General features: G+C 51.6%; 2 protein-coding genes across 2 annotated transcripts; one reads left to right on the top strand and one right to left on the bottom strand.

The window, feature by feature from the left end:
• Window positions 1-613: 613 nt before the first annotated feature.
• Window positions 614-3,865, bottom strand: Duoxa2 (dual oxidase maturation factor 2). The gene is made up of 6 exons (XM_076848533.1): window positions 3,719-3,865; window positions 2,639-2,696; window positions 2,246-2,380; window positions 1,773-1,986; window positions 1,255-1,469; window positions 614-807 (listed from the first exon to the last, which is right to left on the bottom strand). The coding sequence occupies exons 1-6, from the start codon at window positions 3,863-3,865 to the stop codon at window positions 614-616; spliced, it is 963 nt and encodes a 320-aa protein (XP_076704648.1).
• A 1,035-nt stretch (window positions 3,866-4,900) lies between these two features.
• Window positions 4,901-22,793, top strand: Duox2 (dual oxidase 2). Its single transcript, XM_076848531.1, has 33 exons — window positions 4,901-4,970; window positions 5,224-5,313; window positions 5,621-5,785; window positions 6,383-6,570; window positions 6,703-6,904; window positions 7,057-7,223; window positions 7,640-7,700; window positions 7,822-7,918; window positions 8,352-8,442; window positions 8,871-8,973; window positions 9,498-9,661; window positions 10,215-10,390; window positions 10,587-10,705; window positions 11,039-11,176; window positions 11,398-11,511; window positions 11,684-11,886; window positions 12,185-12,370; window positions 13,491-13,716; window positions 13,801-13,894; window positions 15,714-15,901; window positions 16,446-16,515; window positions 16,843-16,926; window positions 17,408-17,586; window positions 17,768-17,998; window positions 18,179-18,278; window positions 19,123-19,172; window positions 19,435-19,562; window positions 19,809-19,962; window positions 21,070-21,302; window positions 21,541-21,699; window positions 22,023-22,178; window positions 22,282-22,410; window positions 22,671-22,793. The coding sequence occupies exons 1-33, from the start codon at window positions 4,901-4,903 to the stop codon at window positions 22,791-22,793; spliced, it is 4,638 nt and encodes a 1,545-aa protein (XP_076704646.1).
• The last annotated feature ends 316 nt before the right edge of the window (window positions 22,794-23,109 follow it).

Raw genomic sequence — 23,109 nt, 5'->3', positions numbered from 1 at the left:
AAACAGTCCCAGGATTTATATTTTTTGCTTTACTGGCACTTACTTTGGCCCTCAGATACCATCCCAAAAGAATGAAGTGAAGAAACTCCAAACTCCTATTCCCTCCCAGTCCAGGTAGGAAGCAAAGGGGATTCCAGGTGGGAGCATGACCTGCCTAGTTACTGAGACCTACCCACGCACCTTGGGCGGCTCAGGACAACGCTGGTGCGGGTCGGTTCCAGTTCGGACTCACTAGAGGGCGCCCCTCTCCCAAAGCCTAGCCTGGGTTACTGTGGTTTCTCCAGCTGGAGAGAATCCGGTTTCGCAGCACCTCAGAAAGCACAGTACTAAGCTGTCTCCAGCCCAGCAAAGCCTCCCGAGGGCTTGTCCTCTAAGAGCACAGAGAAATCATGCCAGTTAGTGAAGAAAGAGGTGTTGTGTTTTTTTTTTTTTTTTCCTTAAAAAAAACAGTTTATTTACAGCTCATTCGGAGACTTCTTTCCTCGTGCGTGCGGCATGTCCAAGGCCGCTCTTCTTTCTCGGCATCACAGCTCAAGGCCCACACCGGGTGGGCACTACTCCCCCCGCCCCGCAAGGTGCCAAGGTGGGTTAGGAATCTGGAGTCGAGTTCCTTTCATAGATTAGTAGTGATACTTAAGTTTGGGTCCCCGAACTTCTTGTGCAGTGGATTCTTGAGGACGAGAGGTGAGCGCCTTTTCTCCTGTCCACTGCAGTCCCTGACGCTTTGGTCCAGAAAGATGCGAAGAGCGTTGGGCCCAGCGTAGTGGAGAATCACCACCGCCCCTCCGAGGAGGAGGCACAGGATGCCTGCAAGATGCAGACGCGGTGGGGGGGGGGGGGCGGGGAGGAGATGGTGGGGGGATGGTCAGGGCTCCAGGCCAGAACTGGCAGCCTCAGTCCATCTTTGGGGGCCCATCCGTTGAGTTGCAAACACAAGCGCGCGCGCACACGCGCACGCACACACACACACACACACACACACACACACACACACACACACACACATTCACATTTACAACCGCAGGAAGACTTCTAATACGGATTACACAATTCAGGGGTTCTCATACAAAATACTGAACCCTTCATTCCCTATTCTCATCTATAAAATAGCCATAACAGTGCCTGTCTCTGAGAACCACTCCGAGGAGCAAATTAGATAATACCTGTGAACTCATTTTGTAAACTGGAAAGCACCACCCAGCATCAATCTGGTCCAACTCCCAGTTGCCCCGCGCAGTTCCCCTTAATTCTCACCGGTTGCCAGCGTGACCCAAAAGGCGGCGCCATAGTGAGGCACAAGCGTAGAGGAGCCCAGGCGGAACCGGCAGAGTGGCACGCTGGAGACCGAAGCGAAGGCGAAGATAGCGAAGAGCGTGAAGGCGCCGGTGGTCAGAAGCGCCAGACCTCCGTAAAGTGGGGCAGGCATGGAAAGCAACACGTTGGAGAGGATCCAGAAGCAGAACGCTACCCTGCAGGGGAGCAGGGAGGCCAGGCAGTGAGCGGGATTTTCCTTGTGCCCGGCGTCGGAGGGAAAGCCCGGGCCCTGGAAGGCAGAGTTGCGGGGAATCCCCGGGGTAGGGCGGGTTCCCAAGCCCTGGGCCTTGGCTGAGCCTCTCCACATTCTCACGGTTTGTGCGGACCCGAAGACTTTCTGATCCGCAAGGCTGTATCTCCAGTTCCGAACATGCCTTAGAGGCCTCCATCCTTCTGTTCGCGTGCAACCCCACTTCACCCCACCTCGCCCTACTCACTACTTTAGTTCCAGAGCTCACCAGAGCGTAGCTGCAGCATAGTGTCCTGCCAGGTGGTACTGGTGGTACAGTCCGCAAGGGCTGCTCGGTGTAAACTTCTCCGCCAGGTATAGCACTGGGTCTGGCAGCCCCTTCTCCAGCGCGTCCACGTACTCCTTGGTGTAGTCTTCGTCCAAACGCCAGGTGAACTGCTCGTTGTAGTCAATGGTCTCATTTAGCTGCTGCACTGGGGTCCCTGTGGGAAGCGGTAGGGTTATGGGAATTTGTAAGACCAGGGACCCGGAAACTAAGCAGATTCAGATAGGGAAGTAGGGGCGGGGCGCCTGTGGCTGGTAGAAATGGGTTTAGGGTGGTTGGGAAAATTCAAACCCATGAAGACCAATTGCTTTCCGAGCCTGAGGGATGTTGAGACATCCTTCCATCTACCCCTGGCACACGCCTCCAACCATGGTTATCTCCCAGCCCCAACAGTTCACTTTGCCCAGCCTCTTCACCTGTGAGTGTAATATTAATGCCCACGAGGCCCACGTGCAGACCAACATGGGCTTGAACACGGGCCACACTGAAGGCTTTGTAGGATGTGTTGGTCCAGACTCCACCAACGAACCATTCTCCACTGAAGTGCACAGCTGTGGGGAGACAGGGTAGGGGAGGGAAAAGCTGAAAAGAGGAAATAGGAGAGGCGATGGGAGGTGAGACTCTGCAGACTGTGGGTCAAGAGGTCCAATGGGGTTGCATGGTGAGGGCAAAAGAGTGGGCATTAGAAAGAGCTGGAAAATGGGAAGAGGGAGCAAAAAATCAACCCATTCCCCATTTTCCCAGATGCCCTCTGCCCACCTCCTTCCTTACACCAGTTTTTCCCCTCATGGGCTGCACCACACACTCACCCACAATTTCTGCACCTATGAACAGACTGAGAAGAACTCTCACCAACCAGAACCAGCGCTGCAGAAACAGACATTCAGGTCAGGCTTGGGCACTACCTTACCAATCCCCAAGACCTCCCTTGACCTCACTCCACCTTAATCTTAATTACATTCTTGACCTTTTGAGGTTGATGTCAAACATGCCTTTCCTTCAAGTCCCTCTGGGCCACTGATACTTCTGATGTTTTTTGGCCATATGCTTCCACCTCCCCAGCTCCATTTCCAGGTCCAGCTTGCCCCACACTCTTCAGTCACCTTCACTCCCCTAGCTCTCTGGAGTCTGGTCCCTGCCCACTTCCTACTCCAATCACTGCATGGTAAGGCTCAGTGAGTCCAGAAGTACTAGGCAGGCAGGGGTCACCTCTTCCAGAAGTGGGAGGCCCCAGGGCATAGAGGCCAAGTAGAGGAGGTGGAAATAAAGATATTCCTAGGTCTGCCAGTTCCCTGAGAAACCACCAAAGATCCAGACAAAGAAAGACTGGGACCTTCCAGACTTGGGAAAATGTACAACCTGGGTTCTGGGGGAGGGAAGAGACTAAGGAAATGCCCCCAGAATGCTACAAATTGGAATCCTGTGTAGTATCTTCTGAGTCTTTTGGATGAGGCACCCATGCACATACATCTTAACCCAACATAAAGGAGAAACAACAGTCTGAGCTGCTAGTGTTTGTCCTTTTGGCCCAAACATCATCACCCAGAGGACAGGATAGGAGTGCAGCTGCTGTCCAAGAAGAGGTAGGAGTCCCTGGGAGACTGTGAAGCCTACAATCAACTCTAGGATTAACACACTGGGTGCCCATTCTCTGCAGTACCCTTCCAAATGATCTTGCTGGAGTCCTTTTCCAGGATGTCTTGGACAGGGAGCTCTCTCTTTCTTGAGAAGCGCTGCACCAGACTTTTGAATTTGCTCCACCTGACCTTCAGCTTGACTATTCTTAGAGACCCTTTTACAATTCTACCTGTCCTCTGTCTCCAAGAGACATGATGCCCATGACAGACCCCCACCTCAACCCCTGACCCGAGCTTCCAGCATCTATTTACCGAGTGGCCACGGATCCCTGGCAAGATGAGCAGGAAGCTGGCGGCCAAGGCCAAGAATACTAGAATGACTATGAGCAGCGGGACGCTGAAGCCGGCGGCATGCCGCGGCTGGGGGTAAAAAGGCAGTACATCGTTCCACAAAGTCATCTTGCTAGCGGATCCAGAACTTCACGCCGGCAGGTGGGCAGGAGAGCTCGGATTACCCCAGAGTAGGAGGGTCAGGTCTGAGCTCCGTGCTCCCCTCTAAGGAAGTCCTGAAGCAGGCTGTCCTGAAGCGCCCATGGGTTATCCAGCGAGCGGAATTATTTCCCACAGGCAAGTTATTTTCCTGGCTCTGTGGTGTTCTCGCTGTGCTTGGAAGTCGAGCAGCACCTAGGCCCCTTTTATAGGGGCGTGGGCAGGATGCAGCGTAGCGTTCCAGCCTGGCAGCAGGGTCCGTGCAGGAAGAAGTCATGCAAATGAGAGGGGCGGAGGTCATTATGCAAATTATGCGAGCCCCTCCTCTACAACTGGAGGGCGAGCCCCAGGTCTAGATACTCACACCTTTTGCGGTTCTGGCCGGAGCTGACACCCATGCAGAGGCGAGACTGAGGACTCTGAAGAAGGGTGAAGAGTGTGCCGCGGGGAAGGCTGAAGATCCGGAGCGCTGGAGTAACGGACTGAAGACAGGAAACAGAGTAGAGAACTACAGATTCCAAGAAGAAATAAAACGTCTGCACCCGACGGGGGCCCTAAACTAAGAGGTTGGACCCCCTCTAGCTCTCATCCTTCATTGCGGAGGGAGTGGGTGGGCTGTTGTTCCTGGGCTCCCAGCTCATTAGCCTCTTTACCTTCCCTATCACCTCTGGAGAAGCAGTACGGGGAGATTGGGGGTAGGGGATTCCAGTCTTTGAATTAGGGCTCTGGAAGGTTGGGTTGTTCTGCCTGTAACTAACATGTCCCAGAGGACTCACACCTGGATGGTTTCCGAGGTCGAGGTTAGCTCTTCGATGGGGTGAAAAGTGAAGAACAGCTTCAGTGCCTTCATAGTTGCAAGTTATTCTGTAAAGAATGAGGGTCCTCCTTGATGCTTCTAGAAGTTTTGCTCCAGAAGTGGAAACTGCTGGAACTTCTACAGTATCTGCTGTAGGAGAGTGAATGTCCCTCACATACCACTTCCCATTCCCAGACTGCAAGGTCAGTATGCTCCGAGCAAGTCCAGAGGCACTAGTGCTCCTGGGAGCTCTGCTGACGGGACTCCTGGATCCAGCCAGTAAGTATCGGGTTTCTCTAGCTTCGAGGTGTTACCCAGTGGGGTGTGAGAAGGAAGAAGTGCAGGCAAAGCGGCTTCCAGTAGCTGGAAGATGGAGTCAGATCTCTGTCCAGGCCAGCTGGATGGGATACCCAGGACATCGCAAGTATCGCCCCTTGAATTCCGTTGGGGAGCTTGGCGACGTGGCTAAGCCAGTGGGGTCCTGGAGAGGTCACTGGAAAGCTAGTGCTGAGAATGCTCTCTGTGCCCACAGGCTGCCAGGACGCACCCTCACTGCCCTGGGAAGTGCAGCGCTTTGATGGTTGGTTCAACAATCTGAGGCACCACCAGCGTGGTGCTGCTGGTAAGTCCTGGGGCCCAGGTGGGTGGAGCGCAGGGGTGCAGCAGCCCCTGTGAGAAAAAGCAGGGCAGTGTTGGAAGCGGGACAGGCGCCACACTTATGCACTGCTGGGATCCTATCAGTACAGGTGGAAGTTTGAGGGAGACGAAAGGCAGAAAAGAGAAAGAGAGAGAGAGAGAGAGAGAGAGAGAGAGAGAGAGAGAGAGAGAGAGAGAGAAAGAAGGAAAGAAAAGAAAAGAAAAGAAAAAAATGGTTGGAGTAGAAGGGGGTCTGAGTGTTTTGACAGAGCCCGGTTCCCTGCGTTTTGCAGGGTCTAGGCTGCAGCGTCTAGTACCAGCCAATTACGCTGACGGGGTGTATCAGGCTCTGGAGGAGCCGCTGTTGCCCAACCCGCGCAGGCTAAGCAACGCAGCAACACAGGGCAGAGCTGGCCTGGCATCGCTCCGCAACCGCACAGTGCTGGGGGTATTCTTTGGTGAGTGCAAACAATAACAAAACCCCGCTGGGGTTAACCAGGAACTCTGCCTGGGGAGAAGGTCCCCAGTACAAGTCGGAAGGAGACCTGAGATTCCTACTTTTCTCCCACCTTACCCTACCCGCAGCATTTGAGTCTGCCTTCATCTTGGAAGTATTTGGGGGTGACAATGCAGGGATACTTGTTTCCCTGATCCTTCTTTTAATCCTTATGCACTGCTGGGATCAGGAGACCCTAAACACATTAGCACCACTGGACCCCACTATAGCTCTAAGAACTGAGTCCTTCTATACCGCTTTCCTCCCCAGGTGATGATAACTACTTTGCCACTTAGAGGGTGGGAACTGACTTGGGAAATCACTTATATTAATCATATCATTTGGTTCACGCAAAAACATTGGGATAGAATACTGTATTTTCAGTTGACATATTAGAAAATTGAGGCTACCTAGGGCTAAGCCTCAAAACTGACAGCAGAGCTTGCTTTCCGACTTGTGACTTAGTTCTTTTAGCTCCTGAGAACCCTTGGGGGGACTCCCTGGTCGTGGGTAGGGCGGGAGAGTACAGTAACTCACTTGTATGGCCCCACGCTCCCAGGTTACCACGTGCTGTCAGACCTGGTGAGTGTGGAAATGCCCGGCTGTCCCGCTGAATTCCTCAATATCCACATTCCGCCCGGAGACCCCGTGTTCGACCCAGACCAGCGGGGGAACGTGGTGCTACCCTTCCAGAGGAGCCGCTGGGACCCGGAGACCGGGCGTAGCCCCAGCAATCCCCGGGACCTGGTGAGGCCAGCCAGGCTGCCAGCTGAAGGGCTGGATCTAGGGCAGAGGAAGGCTCCCATTCCGTCACCCTCAGGTCTTTCCTTGCCCATCTCTGCTCCCTGATTCTTGCTCGCCCACCCTGTGCCCCCGCAGACCAACCAGGTGACCGGCTGGCTGGACGGCAGCGCCATCTATGGCTCCTCTCATTCCTGGAGCGATGCTCTGAGGAGCTTCTCTGGAGGACAACTGGCGTCAGGGCCCGACCCCGCCTTCCCCCGGGACTCGCAGGACCCGCTGCTCATGTGGACGGCGCCCGACCCCGCTACGGGGCAGCGCGGATCCCAGGGATTGTACGGTGAGGTTGCGGGGGCCGAGCAAGGGTGCTAGGTGGAGCTGTCAGGGCGCCCGCGGTTGGTGGGAGCCAGGGCGGGCCGGGGTTTGTGAGTTTCGGCTCCCTGAGGTCACTTAGCGCCCTGTCTCCTGGTGTGCACCCCCATGTCTATGCAGCCTTTGGAGCCCAGCGAGGAAACCGGGAGCCCTTCCTGCAGGCGCTGGGCCTGCTCTGGTTTCGCTACCACAATTTGTGCGCGCAGAGGCTGGCCCAGGAGCACCCACACTGGGGGGACGAGGAGCTGTTCCAGCACGCACGCAAGAAGGTCATCGCCACCTACCAGGTCAGCAGGACCGCTCATTCTGGTGCCCCCCCCCCACGTGAAAGTCCACTGGAGATTCTGCTTCCTGGCACAGTTTTTCATCCTGCGACCACCCTCACCCAGAAATGCTGCTTTCCTGGAGGCTCCTCTTCCTAGGGAGCTAATGTCTAGTAAAAGCCCCTATCAATGATAAGGAGGCCCGGTGCTACTTACAGGAGAGATTTTGCTTGTGATTATTTTTACCGACTCTCCCACCCCCATTTCTTGTTCCTTGTGGGGCACAGGCCAGGTACTTCTCCTGTTTGCATTGCCTCTCCAGGGACTGCCTCTGCTGAGTCTTCAGCTCTGCACCTGTTTTCCTTGGGCTCAGCTCTCTGGTGGCCCCACCAGATCCAAAATGCACCTCTCCTCTCTCCTCTCCTCTCTCTGACCCTCAGAACATCGCTCTGTATGAGTGGCTGCCCAGTTTCCTGCAGCAAACGCCCCCGGAGTATGCAGGTGAAGGAATTGGGGAAATACCTGGGCTGAAGATTCGTGGGGAAAAGAAAGTAGGTACAGGCATGTGATTGGAGGATGAGGGGGTAAGGGTCCTATCTCCTTTGTGACCGGTTTCCTTCAGGATACCGTCCTTTTACGGACCCCAGCATCTCCCCCGAGTTCATTGTGGCCTCTGAGCAGTTCTTCTCCACCATGGTGCCCCCTGGTGTCTACATGAGGTGAGGGAGCATTGGCATTAGGAGCAGCACAGTTCCCTGGCAAGAGGTGCTAAATGAGCGGCCTTCTGGGCCTGGGACCTTTCACACATCTCCACTTTTCACTGAGAAAGAGAAGCAGAATTTGGGGGCCTAACACAGGACCCTGTGGTGGGAGGTTTGGTCTTAGGGAAATCTCCCCAGCTTTCCTAATGACAGAATTTAGGCTGCTGAGTGGAGGATTTGTCCAGCAGTTGGGTCACCCTCCTTCCTCCCCGCCCTGGGCAGACAGAGCTCATTGTGTCTTCAGTCATTGCCAAATCCTTGCTATGCTCAATGAAGTTAATGGGTCATCCTTCAATACTAGCCAACACCCACTGAGTCCACTCACCTGATTCAAACCCATCTTAGCTTCTGACCTGAATTTCCTTAACTTGCTCTTGATTCCCCATTTCAGAAATTCCAGTTGTCATTTCCGGAAGGTGGTGAACAATGGTTTTGGCAGTTCTCCAGCTCTCAGGGTCTGCAACAGCTATTGGACTCGTGAGGTCAGCTTGGGGTTAGGGAGGGTATGGTGGGTGGTAGACAGTCTTCACACGTTTAGAAAAAACAATTTCAGTTTTCAGGTGTTGCTGCTTCAGGTTGGTGGATGATGAAGGGCAGAGAAAAATTATTTTGGGATAATTGCTCAAGAGAATCTGGGAGTACTGAGCACAGTGGCATATACCTGTAATCCCAGCTACTTGGAGGCTGAGGCAGGAGGATCACCTTGAGTCCAGGAGTTCAAGGCCATCCTGGACAACATATTAAGACCCTATCTCAAAGAGGGAGGAAGGGAGAGAGTGGGAGAGAGAGACAGACAGACAGACACTCTGATTGCAACTGACCAAGGGCCTTTAGAGTGCTGCAGTGGTCCAGGGTGAAGGCTTTGGGAAGGGGCTCTGTAGTCTATCTTGAGTGTATTATTTACTTCTAGAACCCCAATCTGAATAGCGTCCAGGAGGTGAATCAGCTGCTGCTGGGGATGGCGTCCCAGATTTCAGAACTGGAGGACAGGATAGTAATTGAAGACCTGAGGGGTAAGCTCAGATCCAGAAGGGATGGGGGCTAGAGGCCAGAGAGACTAGGGATCAACAGGTAGACCTACAGTAGCCATAGGGCAGAAACAGATACACATGCAGACTTCAAATAGTCATTAGAAGAAATCAAACATTGAGCATTTTTCTTAGTTTTGGGTTGCTTTTATTTTAAATTAATTATATCTGAGTATGGGGGCAGGGATAGTACCACAATCTTTTGGTGTTTAATTAGGTCTCTAACAGTTTTAATCCAGTGTCTTGAAGTTAGGGAGGAATAGGGCAGGGAATTTTCCACTTCGTGTCTAGAACCATCTTGAGTCTTAGAGGAAGGCTTTTATCAGAAAAACTGCCTTGATTACACATGGTAACATTGGCCCCACGTCAAGTCAAGATTAGTATGAACACAGACTTCATATAGGAGACTGCTGGAGCCTGGGGTTGGGGAGAGGGTTCAACAGCCAGATGTAGGCTGCAGGGAAAAGAAGGACTGGGAGAACTGAGTGTGTGGTCTTGTTTCTCCTCAGATTATTGGCCTGGCCCTGGCAAATTCTCCCGCACGGATTATGTGGCCAGCAGCATCCAACGTGGCCGAGACATGGGGCTACCCAGCTATACCCAGGCCCTGTTGGCCTTGGGATTGGAGGCCCCAAAGAATTGGAGTGACCTCAATCCCAATGTGGACCCTAAGGTCAGGAGTAGTAATAATAATAATAGCAGCTAAAGCTTTCCTGTGGCAATACTGTTCCAAATTCTTTATATAAGTTATTCATTTAATCCACATAAGAATATTTTAATGTCAATACTATCAATGTTCCCATTATAATGGTGAGTTCTAGAGGCATGATTTAAATTCAGCCATTTGACTCCAGAATATGGTCCTTGCTACTACCCTGTACCACTGGGGAAGAATGGCCTCTCCATGGGGTACTATTGTCCTTTTCCTTCAGGGTCCTACCTCATTAGGTTGGTGGCCATGAAATTGCTAATTATAGTGGCCAGGCAGTCTGAATAGTAATGGTGTGGTCCTCAAGTTCCTGACAAGGGTCTTACCATGGCTAGGGACACATTGGTCCTCCCACCAGACTGTGACCACCTGATGGGGGCTGCCTAGGAACAGGAACCTCTTTCCAGGCCTGAGTAGCAGGCAGCTTCTGGGGTTCTGTGTCTGAGGGATGGGGCAAGAGTGGTTACCCTTTCCAATATAGCACACACACACATACATACACACACGTTATTTCCAGGTGCTGCAAGCCACAGCTGCCCTATACAACCAGGACCTGTCTCGGCTAGAGCTACTCCTGGGTGGGCTCCTAGAGAGTTATGGGGACCCTGGACCTCTGTTCAGTAACATCGTTCTCAGCCAGTTCGTGCGGCTACGAGATGGCGACCGCTATTGGTTTGAGAACACTAGGAATGGGTAAGGCCTGCCTGGGGCCCACCTCATACTCCATGTTGGCCTGGCCTTAGAATGCCCCCATAGGCCCTTGATTCCCAGTTGGCCTACCACACCATTCCCATTCCCTTCAGGTTTCTTTTCTTTTCTGGGTCCTTGAGCCTGGGTTGCTGGAGGCCTGCATTCCCTTCCCACCCAACTCCATCTTTCCCCAACTCAGGTTGTTCACCAAGGAAGAGATTGCAGACATCAGAAACACCACCCTGAGGGATGTGCTGGTAGCCGTCACCAACGTGGACCCCGGTGTCCTACAGCCCAATGTCTTTGTCTGGCATAATGGTCAGTGGCCCTGGAGAACACAAGTGAAAGTAGCCAGAGAAGGATCCAGATTGTGGGGGAGAATCACTCGGTGCAGTCCAGGGTTGGACTGAGAGGTCTATATTAGGCTGGACCCCACAGAGTAGACAGGACTGCTAGGAGGACTGCACCCTGCAGTCAAACTATATGGATGCAGAGAAATGGGACGTGGAAGGGATCTTTCAGAGGAAACAAGTTTTAAAGAAGTGGGCCTGGGGAGGGTGGAGGACACCTGGGTCCTTTCCAAGAGGAGAAGGAGACCTGCCCAAGGAGTATGACCCTTGGACTTTGAGATCTTCATGCCCTCTTCCCCAGACTCACCTTGCCCGCAGCCCCAGCAGCTCACAACCAAGGGCCTGCCCCGCTGTGCACCCCTTACCGTGCTTGACTACTTCAAGGGCAGTGGTCCTGGTTATGGTCTCATCATTGTGGCTCTCTGCTGCTTTCCATTAGGTGAGCTTTTTGCCCCCTCCCTATTTCTCTTCGTCTGGCCCCCTCTTCCCCACAGACTGGCCCATCCCCTCATTACCTGTTGGCCTACAGGGCTAGCTCCTGGGCACAGTTTGAGGCCAGGCTCAAGGGCTCTTGGGAAAGTAGGGGCAGCAGCCTCTTTACCCACTGAAGCTGTGGTTGAAGGGTTCTCCTCCCCATTGACCCCTTCTGATTCCCGTCAGTGAGTTTGGTTATCTCTGGGATGGTGGCTCATTTGCGGAACCAAGAGCGCAAGAAACTACAAAAGAAAGGCAAAGAGAGTGTGGAGATGGAAGCAGTCAAAGATGGAGTGACAGGTGAGATGAGGCTGAGGGAAATAAAGGAAGATGGGAGGATGAGAGGCCTGAGACAAAGAACCATGTTACAAAATGGGGCAAAAACCAGGCTTTAGGGTATCTGCTCAGATTTGTAGAGCAGTATAGGCCTAAGGATGTCTGCTTAATTACTGCCAAATCATCCCTTCCCTAGCAATGGAGTGGCCAGGCCCCAAGGAGAAGAGCTGTCCCATCACCATCCAGCTGCTTCCAGACAGGTGCCTACAGGTCCTTGACAGACGTCTCACTGTGCTCCGCACCATCCAGCTGCAGCCCTTGCAGCAGGTCAACCTCATCCTGTCCAGCAACCGTGGGTGCCGCACTCTGCTGCTCAAGATCCCCAAGGAGTATGACCTGGTACAGCTTGTCCTGCCTCCCTGACCTAGGCTGCTTTTACACATCTCTCCTCTCATAAGCAAGTCCTCTCAGGCCACCTCATCTTCAACTTCAGAGATCACCTGTAAAGGGCTATGCTGGGAACAGGGACTCCTTTCAGAGGCCCCAGACTCAACTTGACCCCTTAGGCCATTCACTTGGTTCAGCCAGATAGACCGGGAAGAGCTTTTCTCTCCTTCCTTCAACCCAGTTTCCTTCAAGGAGAGGCTGGACAGGAAGCTTGAACTCCCAAGTGTGGCAGGGTCTTTCTTTCACCCAGGTGCTACTGTTTACCAGTGAAGAGGAGCGGGGTGTCTTTGTGCAGCAACTGCAGGGCCTCTGTATGTTCTGGGCTCTGGACCTCCACGTGGCTGAGATGGGAGAGAGTGAGCTGTTCAGGAAGGCTGTGACCAAGCAGCAGCGTGGGCGTATCCTGGAGATCTTCTTCAGACACCTTTTTGCTCAGGTGCCATACCTTGTGCCTTTGGAGATGGGCCCAGACCAGGGGATGGGGCCAACCTAGGCTGGATAGGACCCCACTTGAGTGGACTAGCTTCTACTCTTTGGGCTGGAGACAGACATCCTTGTTTGGATCTCAGCTAAGCTGCTTACAAGCTACATGATCATAGACAAGTTACATTATTTTAGATATGTATCTCCACTTCTTCACCTCTGAAAGAGAGATTAAAGGGCTGGGGATGTGACTCAAGCGGTAGCGCGCTCGCCTGGCACGCGTGCGGCCTGGGTTCAATCCTCAGCACCACATACAAACAAAGATGTTGTGCCCACCGAAAACTAAAAAATAAAAAAATTAAAATTAAAATTAAAAAAAAGAGTGATTAAAATTGTATCCATCCCACTCTGGTGGTGTTGTGAGGATCCAGTGAAATAGTTTACATGGCACACCCTCAGAGGTTGGCCCCTGGACCAGCAGCATCAACCTCACCTGGGAACTTGTTAGAAATGAAAATTCTCAGGCCCCTCTCCAAAGAAACTGAAGGAAGCACTCTGGGGGTGGGACCCAGCAGTCTGTGTTTTAATAAGGTCTCCTGATCCTGGGCTAGCTCAAGTTTGGAAAACACTTCTATATGTAGTGCTTAGTTGACGTGCTTGGTATGTCATAGGCATTTAAAAAAATGGAAGTTACATGTAACTTTTAAATTCTTTGCACATGGGCAGAGACAAAATCATAGGTACATGGCAGCCCTATCTGAACTGGCATGAAAGCATAGCCCCAGTCTCTTCCTGCCTGTTCACCCTTTCTGTGATTAACTTATGTCCCCAGCATAGGCTCTTTCAGTTTCCATTTCCCAACTTTGCCACTCACCCCTGCTCTCCACTTTCCTTCTATCATCACCACCCCCATCATATGGTGCTTGATTCCAGGGAGAAGTGGGCAGGATGCTAGAGATTCAGTCCCCACCCCCCCACCCCCATAGGAGAGCAGAGGCTCAAGTCAATATATCTAAGCATCTAAGCTCAGCCTTTCTGAAATGTACCCTGGGGAAATGTGAACAGTCACTGAACTGCTTCCAGCTCAGGCCTTAGGCCCTTCTCTCCCTCCCTCTGCTGCTGCCCAAGTGCAGGTGCTGGACATCAACCAGGCAGATGCAGGGACCCTTCCCCTGGACTCATCCCAGAAGGTGCGGCAGGCCCTGACCTGTGAGCTGAGCAGGGCTGAGTTTGCCGAGTCCCTGGGCCTCAAGCCCCAGGACATGTTTGTGGAGTCCATGTTCTCTCTGGCTGACAAGGATGGCAATGGCTACCTGTCCTTCCGGGAGTTCCTGGACATCTTGGTGGTCTTCATGAAAGGTAGGAGGCCAGGGACAGCAGGCCATCTGAGTTATGGAAGGTCTCTACCTGGGGAGGTGGTCTGCATCTCCCTATCTCCCCCAGGCTCCCCGGAAGATAAATCCCGCCTGATGTTCACCATGTATGATCTGGATGGGAATGGCTTCCTCTCCAAGGATGAATTCTTCATCATGATGCGGTACGAAGTGGGCCCTTCCAATCCTGAGAGGTCCTGGACATTTTAAACAGAAAAACAGATCAGGTCAGAGGAGGGCAGGAGAGGCAGCTAGTTGGCCATCTATGTTGAAAGGTGACCTGGACACTGCATGCTAGATTCTTAGAACACCTGGCTTCAAAGGTTTATTTGCCTCAAGCAGGGTCTATACCGCACTGTCAATAGCAGCCAGGAAAGTCTCCCTACTTTTAAAAGACATGCAAATAAACAAGCCAAAAAAACAAAACAAAACAACTAATACCAATATGAACAACAACAGAAGCCTATTTAATCCCTTTAGATGCCTTTGGGTCTCTGTAAACTCTTTTACCACATACCCAAAACTGCTTTACAAAAAGAAATAATGCATGGATGACCTTGATCACTCTTCTAATATCAATCATCACAATAGGAAAAGAAACATGGAAAGTTCCTCTATATTCGAACCCTTCTTTCTTTCTGTTTCTTAAGCCATTTCTGGTTTTGGTGTGTTGATAAAGACCAGCTTTGAGTATCATTGACTTCTCATTTCTGAAGATAATACCTTGCCATAGGGTGAGACTCATCTCTCTGTGTTCCTTGTTGAATAGGCTTCCTCCACACAGAGATTGACACATAGCAAGCATTCCACACATGGTTAACTAAATAAGACAAAGTGAAATGAGCAAATGAATAAATAGCAGAAATACAGCAGCCTAGATTCTTATAATAATTTTTGTTTTGTTTTGTTTTCGCAGGGGGGTGGTTTCTGGGGATTGAACACAGGGGCACTCGACCACTAAGCCACATTGTCAGCCCTAGTTTGTATTTTATTTTCTTTAGAGACAGGGTCTCACTGAGTTGTTAGTGCCTTGCCATTACTGAGGCTGGCTTTGAACTCACAATCCTCCTGTCTCAGCTTCTGGGATTACAGGCATGTGCCACTGTGCCTGGCAGATCTTGTAACAATTCTATTCTCTTTCACTCTTTTCTTTCTTTAAGCATGCCCCTTATCTGCCAAATTCCAGATACCCCAACTAGATGTAGGCTTCTCAAAGCTAATTTCAGTCTGTACCTCCCTTGTGTGTCATTGCCAGCCCAGCCCTCGGTGCTTCACACAGCTCCTAGGAATGCAGGAGAAGGCCCTGATCACCGAGGGCTGAGTTCCCACTTTCTTGCCCTGTAACTCAGTATGGTTCTTGCTGAGCCTCAGTGAGATGATGCTTTTTAATGTGATGGCAGTTCTTGCCATGTGGCCCAGGTCTTTTTCTTGTGGATTTGCACATTCTCACCTGGTTGGTTTTTGTCCCAAAGCACAACCTAAGGAAAGAGTTTGGCCACTGTAGCTACCACTTGGGTGCTGTCAGATTAGGTGTGAAGACACACCTGCCTGTGCCCTAGAGTGTTGCCCTAGGAAGTAGTAGCCATCACAGCTACATCTCCCCACCCTACTGTCTGGTGCCTTCACTGGAATGTCAAAGTGGGAGCCCAGGGGTAGCTATGGGAAGTGGCAGAAAGCCCATCATGAGACAGGGCTGTGGCACACAATGGATATGTCCATGCACTAAGTGGATATTCGTTCCCAGTGGTAGATGCCCTCTGGTTCAAAGGCTGCTTTTTCTTACTAGTCAAGGTCACTTTCAATTCTGTTCTGTATTTTGAACACCCTAACCACATTAGTGTCAACTTCAGGCCAGATGAGCATCTTCTCAGGGCCATTTCCCAGGTCATTTGTAGTACACCTTAGGTAATCTTGAGCTGCCTCACCCTGCACCTGTCCAAGTCTGACCTCACTGGACTGACCTCTGTCTCTGGTCCTCCACAGGTCCTTCATTGAGATCTCCAACAACTGCCTGTCCAAGGCACAGCTGGCTGAGGTGGTGGAGTCCATGTTTCGAGAGTCTGGCTTTCAGGACAAGGAGGAGCTAACATGGGAAGACTTTCACTTCATGCTTCGGGACCATGACAATGAGCTTCGCTTCACACAGCTCTGTGTCAAAGGTGGAGGTGGAGGTATGTGAGTGTGTAAGGAATTGTTGGAGTTGGGAAATGGCAGTCTTCAAAATAAGAACTCATGGTGGACAGTACCTAGGTCTTATTCTTCTGAGTCCTTGGTGCCTTCTGAGCCAGGCACTCGTATTCAGGGCATCATATATGGATATACAAGTTGTATACTGCACGGAGATGCCTACTGAGGCCAAGGGGCAACTGAAATCCAGCAACACACTGCTAAAGCCACAGGCATTGACCTGGGGTGTATCTGGCCAGTGAAGGAAGCACTATTTTTTTTTTTTTTTTTTACACAAAGGACATGCAGGATTGCATCCCCCCAGAGGCTCCCTCTTTTTCTGATAGCACAAAGTTGCCACATTGTCTTCCCAATGTACTGCGGGTGCTTTATGTGGAAAGAGAGCAGAGCAGGGTCAGATATGACTAAGTCACCAGCAAGTGCCTTGGTAGCCTTAGCAGAGGGATGGGAGGAGAGGTCAGTTTTCCACCCTCCATCACCCCACTGCCCTCATGAGAAACCCAGTTCAGCCTCTGTTCTCCTTTCCAGGTGTTGGAGATATCTTTAAACAAAACATCAACTGTCGAGTCTCATTCATCACTCGGAATCCTAGGAAATGGTAAACAGGAATAAGGAACAGGGAGGTCTCCTTAACTAGGTCTCCTGCAGAGAATGAAGGAAGTAGGGCTGGTCAGATATTTGCCCTCTGAAAGTAGTTCTTATCACCATGGTCAGTTTCAGCCCAAATTACAGCTTCCTCCCACACCCCATACTGCTCAGGACTTTGTCTCTCTTCCTGCCATTCCAGGCTGGAGTCATCCTACAGAACAGATGAGAAGACTATAGTCATTCTCCCCTCGCTCCCTGGTTTGCCTCTGCCCCAAGCTTTGAACCCACAGTTTCTTCTCCTGGGTATTAAGACACAGGCGCCATTTTCTTTTTTCAGCTCCTGCTCCCAGGAACCAGGACTCCCTGCTTCAGAAGCTCCAGAGTTGGGAGGCTCTGGGATAAAGAAGAGGTTTGGCAAAAAGTGAGTGTTTTCTGGATCTCTGGGGCCAAAGAGACATGAAGAGAAGTCTCAGGGCCTCTGGGTCCTGCCCACACCTCCTTGACTAACAGGGATCATTCTGAGGCTCATTCCACTTATCCCACTAGATGACTGGGGCTAGAGTGTCAATCTCTATACCCGTTCTTCAGGCAAGGGCCCTGGCTCAGAAGCAACACCAAGATGGTAGTAAGGGGTCACCTGACTCCTGATTCCTTGGGCACAGTGGTGGGCCTGTATAGGGAGCAGGACAGGGGAAGGACAAAAGAAAGAGGAGAAGGAAGAAGAGGTAGAGTTACAGAGAAACAGAAGAGGGGATGGAGAGAGCAAGTGAAGATGGAAGTAGAGTTAGGGGAGTGGGAGGCTGCCTTTCTTCCTTTGTCCATCCTGACCTTGGTTCTCATAGACACTGAGGGAAGGCCAGGGTACTCCTCTCTCACCAGCACCCTGCCTCCCACCGGTACAGGGTGGTAGGGTCCTCTCCCCGGCTGTATACAGAGGCACTACAGGAGAAGATGCCACGAGGCTTCCTGGCCCAGAAGCTGCAGCAGTTCAAGCGCTTTGTGGAGAACTATCGGCGCCATATTGTGTGCATCGCAGTCTTCTCAGCCATCTGTGTGGGCCTGTTTGCAGAGCGTGCCTACTGTAAGAGCTTCAGGCTGTGGGCAGTGGGCAGGGAGCAGGCCCTGCCCCTCAGGGAGGAATGGAGAGCCCTCTGGTTGCTCTTCCGGGTCCTCAGTGCCTGGATGGAAGAGGCCAGGTGTTCTGACTCAGGCTCATGACCATGCATCTTGGGCCATGCTGATCTACCCATCTCTGGCCCCAGACTATGCCTTTGCCTCACCACCCACGGACATTGAAGAGACCACCTATGTGGGCATCATCCTGTCACGAGGAACAGCAGCCAGCATCTCCTTCATGTATTCCTACATCCTGCTAACTATGTGTCGCAACCTCATCACCTTCCTGCGAGAGACCTTCCTCAATCGCTACGTGCCCTTTGATGCTGCTGTGGACTTCCATCGTTGGATTGCCATGGGTGCTGTTATCCTGGCCAGTATGTGGCTCCTGGCCTTCTCCCCTTTACTTCAGCCCCATAGGTCTAGTTTTGGGGGAAACAGTGAGAAGGCTGGAGCTCTTTATACCTCCCTCTATCCTATGGTGCTGTCTCTCCCACCCTGGACTAGAGGTAGAGTCAGCCCTGGCTGGCATCTCTCTCCGATATTGTCTTTTTCAGTTTTGCACAGTGCTGGCCACGCAGTCAATATCTACATCTTCTCAATCAGCCCTCTCAGCCTGATGGCCTGTGTATTCCCCAACGTCTTTGTGAATGATGGGTCAGTTCTGGGGAAGGTGCTCCCTGGGTCTCCTGGGTGGGCTGGAAGGTGTAATAGAAAAGAGATAGCCAAAGACCCTCAGCTTCTCACTGAGTGAAGGTGCAAAGTTATCCCACTGAGGGAAACTGAAAGGTGATCTTCTTGCCTTAAGGAAGCTGACTTGATTGGCCAGGAAAGATGTTTAGAAGATGATTGGATACTCTTTGTGCATGTATTTGACACACAGCTTGCCATTTCCGCTTACCATCTATACATTGGGCAAACATTTATGGACCATGTCCCGGGTATCCAGCCAGGTGCCAAAGAGTAAGGATGTTAAGATACATGGAATCATTCTACACATACTTACTGAGAATTTACTGTGTGCTTGGTATAGCTGTAAACCTAGGGATAGAGTGGTGAACAAAACATAAATCTAGGGGCTGGGGTTGTGGCTCAGTGGTAGAGTGCTTGCCTGGCATGTGTGAAGCCCTGGGTTCGATCCTTACCACCACATATAAATAAAGAAATAAAGTAAAAAGTCCACTGGCAACTAAAAAAATCTCTGTCTTTATGGATACAAAATAATGAACCAAGCACTCAAGGAAACAAGAGTCAACTGCAGTAAGAGAATTTAGGATAACATGGGAGGAAAATTTGCTGAGCGTGCAAAGGGTAGAACTGGGGGAGGCTGGGTGCCATGTTCCTTGGAAGAATTGCTTGAGGTATACTAATTGTCATCTAGGTGGAGTCCTAGTAACCTCAGCAGTCAGGGCCAGCAGGAACAGTTAGACTGTGTATGACAGTGGTGGAGCCCCTCCTGCCTCAGTGTATCTCAGAGGCTCAATGTGTCTTTGCCCCACAGGTCTAAGCTTCCTCAGAAGTACTACTGGTGGTTCTTTGAGACAGTTCCAGGTAGGGACTGGGGCTCTATATGGGATCTGGGGATTCTGTCTGAGGGCTTCTACTTTTGCCTCCATTTCCTTAAATACACATGGGTCTTTACTGGCCACTGGTTCATTTTCTAACCTGCTGCACAAGCCCCAGCTCTAGCCTCTCCAGGCAGGCCATTCTAAGGATGAGCGAGGAAGGAGGGCAGAATGGGGAATATTCTGTGTCTATTTTCAGCCCAGGCTGAGATACTGACTAGTCACTGAACCTGTCTTCTTGTTCTCAGGTATGACAGGGGTCCTCCTGCTCCTGATCCTGGCCATCATGTATGTCTTCGCTTCTCACCACTTCCGCCACCACAGCTTCCGGGGCTTCTGGCTGACCCACCACCTTTATGTCCTGCTTTATGCCCTGGTGAGGGACTTCTCTGGGCAGCAACAGGCATGGAGGAGAGTACTCAGCATGGGAGTGACAGTAAAGGAGGGGGCTGGGAGATTAGATCCAAGATCTCAGACTGAGACCCTGAGATCTGAAATCCTGACTCAAGTATTTGCAGTCCCACCTTCCCTGGTGCCTGGGAGGGAAGTAACCGGGCAAGAGGCGGGGTGCAGGGTGGGGACCTGACTAGGCTTGAGGTATACTAACTGGCCCTGTCTGCAGCTCATCATCCATGGCAGCTACGCTCTGATCCAGCTGCCCAGTTTCCACATCTACTTCCTGGTCCCAGCAATTATCTATGGGGGAGACAAGCTGGTGAGCCTGAGCCGGAAGAAGGTGGAGATCAGCGTGGTGAAGGTGGAACTGCTGCCTTCAGGTACCACCCTGGCTTGACTCCAGCTCCCCAACACAGGAGAAGCACACTAGTCCTTCTGATCCCCATCACGGCTTCTGATACCCTCTTTGGGATTCCCGAAGCTTTCCTAATAGAAATGCAGCCTCAGAAAGGGCTGTGCTTATCTCCAGAAGAGTCTTGCAGACAATGAGAAGTGACTATGGGAAAAAATGCCTGAAAGAGAAGCAGAGGGGTTTAAGAATGAGAATAACCGCCACATGTGTGGTCTGGGTGCAGAAGTACAGGGCAGGGAACCATATGTCCTCTTAGAACAGCACCTTCAGAGACAGTCAAATGGCCCTGATTGCCAGCCTGTTATTGAGGATCAGGGTTAGCCTAAGTGAGGATTCATATTACCGTGGAGGGTGGTGGATGATGATATTAGGTGTCCCGGGTTGTCTAACCCTCAGGACTCATACTGCAAGAAAATTAATCTCATTTCAATCAAGATTATTTTAGGACCAAGTCTGGAAGTGGTGTAGGTATGCCTTTGATATGCTTCAGTATTTGCTAGCTTCCTTTTTCAATAAAGATTTATCAGACCTGAGACTCAACTGTAGCCAGGCAACAAACAGTACCCAGCTAAGATCTGGTAATAAAACACGTGGCTTTCTACTCAGCACCTTACCTTAGTGATAAAGTTTCTCGTCAAGATAATTTGGATTGAAAAATAGGTCAGTTTAAAGAAAAACATTAGATAAATGATACGTAGCAGGCATGCAGACAGGACTCATCACAGTGGTTACCCTCAAATGGAGGAGGTATGATAAACACTGAGATGGTCCCTGGAGAGCCTAAGGTCCCTTCACTCCACCAGCTAGAATTCAGGGCCTGGGCCTTTGCAGGGAGAGGGCGGTGAGAGGAAGAGAGGGGCTGGAACAAGGGAGCAGAGAAGCCCAACTCTTACGTTAACCAGAAAACAGAAAAGGGAACCTTCCTACTCTCAGACACAAGAACCCATTTGCCCAGATCATGTGACCATGTAACACTCCCTGGGCCTAGGAGCATGTAGAGAACAGATACCTGTCAGTCCTCAGGTACTAGGAGCAGGCCTTATCATCTATGCCTTTTCTTGCCCATGACCTCCAGGAGTGACCCATTTGCAGTTTGAGCGGCCCCAGGACTTTGAGTACAAGTCAGGGCAGTGGGTGCGGATTGCTTGCCTGGCTCTGGGGACCAATGAATACCACCCATTCACGCTGACCTCTGCGCCCCATGAGGACACACTCAGCCTGCACATTCGGGCTGTGGGGCCCTGGACTACTCGCCTCAGGGAGATCTACTCACCCCTGACAAGCCAAGGCTGTGCCAGATACCCAAAGGTACCCATCACTGGAAGCCCCACTTTGGGACCTTTGCCATCAGTGGAAGGTCCTTGCCTTCCCTATCCTGAGAATAGGTACTCTAGACACTTGAAGGTTGGGTTGGGAGCGGGCTGGGGTGTCCCAGAAGACACTAGGTGCTCTGTCCCCATCCTTCTTCTGCTTCCTCCACCATCTGTTTCTGGCCTCAGAGCTGGAGAGTGGCTTGGCTCATCTCATCTTCCTCTTCTCTTGACAGCTGTACCTGGATGGACCATTCGGAGAGGGACACCAGGAGTGGCATAAGTTTGAGGTGTCAGTACTAGTAGGAGGGGGCATTGGGGTCACCCCCTTTGCCTCCATCCTCAAAGACCTGATCTTTAAATCAGCCTTGGGCAACCAAATGTTCTGTAAAAAGGTGAGCGTCCCTCCCCCATTCTTCAAATAGGGGACAGGCATCCTAATTGTATTCCAGAGTCTCAGCAGAAGAGCATGAGGGAAAGGCCCTGGCTTTTAAGTGCAAATCTAAAAGCGTTCATACCCAGTTTTCCAGCTGCCAACTGAGGGAAGGTAGGGGGACAGCCAGAAGGATCTGTCCCCAGCAGATCCTCAGAAGCCTGGCTGGGATCAGAGCTTTCTTGTATGTGGGCAGTCTGAGACTTCCCAGCCTCTCAGGTGAAGGTCCCAGGGATGCAGGGAGCCTGAGCTGAGCTGGTCCTGAGCTCTGGCTTGTGCCCCCAGATCTACTTCATCTGGGTGACACGGACCCAGCGGCAGTTCGAGTGGCTGGCTGACATCATCAGGGAGGTAGAGGAGAATGACTGCCAGGACCTGGTGTCTGTGCACATCTACATCACCCAGCTGGCTGAGAAGTTTGATCTCAGGACCACCATGTTGGTAAGGTTAGGGCCAGCCAGGCGGACCACATGAGCCACCATTTGGGCTAAGAGTTGACCCTGGTGTGCCTGGCTATGACCTTCCTCCATCCCTCCCTCCTCAGTACATCTGTGAGCGACACTTCCAGAAGGTGCTGAACAGGAGTCTGTTCACGGGCCTGCGCTCTGTCACCCACTTTGGCCGCCCTCCCTTTGAGCCCTTCTTCAACTCCCTGCAAGAGGTCCACCCACAGGTTGGTCTGACCCCTCCTTCCCTGGGACTCTGGTCGTCTTGGCCCTGAAGCACCCTGCAGCTCTATCCTGAACAGAGAATTCCACTGGACCCCAGGATGGGGTAAAGTGTTAGAGGAGGACTTCCCCCACAGCTCAAGCCTCCTCCTCAGGGCCTGGAGTAGAAATCAGGTCATTCTGGCTAAGCTGGAGAAGTTTCTTCCTCAAAGAGTGAGCATCACAAGGCTCCAGGCCTCTCCTTCTCTTTCTAATTGCCTAACAGGTACGCAAGATTGGGGTGTTTAGCTGTGGCCCTCCTGGCATGACCAAGAATGTAGAGAAGGCCTGTCAGCTGGTCAACAGGCAGGACCGAGCCCACTTCATGCACCACTATGAGAACTTCTAAGCCTGCCTCCCTGGCTCCTGCTTCCAGTATCTTGCTCTCCCTCTCTGGACCTCAGTTTCCCAACCTTGCTGGCAACTTCTCTCACAGAATCCACTCCAGGCCTTACCCAGAGAGCTAGAAGAACCCACCCCTCAATGCCCCATCTGTCCTCTGCTCTGAGAAGTTAGAGAAGCCTCCCACCCACACCTCCAGCTCAAGCCATGGCAGCATGTGAAAGCAAAGTTGGAAGGGGACAGCCTCTGCTTGTGACAACTACGGAGGTGAAAAGATACAAAATCATTTACCTCTGATAGATGATCCCATTTCTCTATTGCTT

This window comes from Callospermophilus lateralis, chromosome 3, assembly GCF_048772815.1.
Source record: "Callospermophilus lateralis isolate mCalLat2 chromosome 3, mCalLat2.hap1, whole genome shotgun sequence".
Taxonomy (NCBI): Eukaryota; Metazoa; Chordata; class Mammalia; order Rodentia; family Sciuridae; genus Callospermophilus; species Callospermophilus lateralis.
Note: the sequence above shows the minus strand (reverse complement) of the source record. Positions and strands in the feature narration are given on the sequence as shown.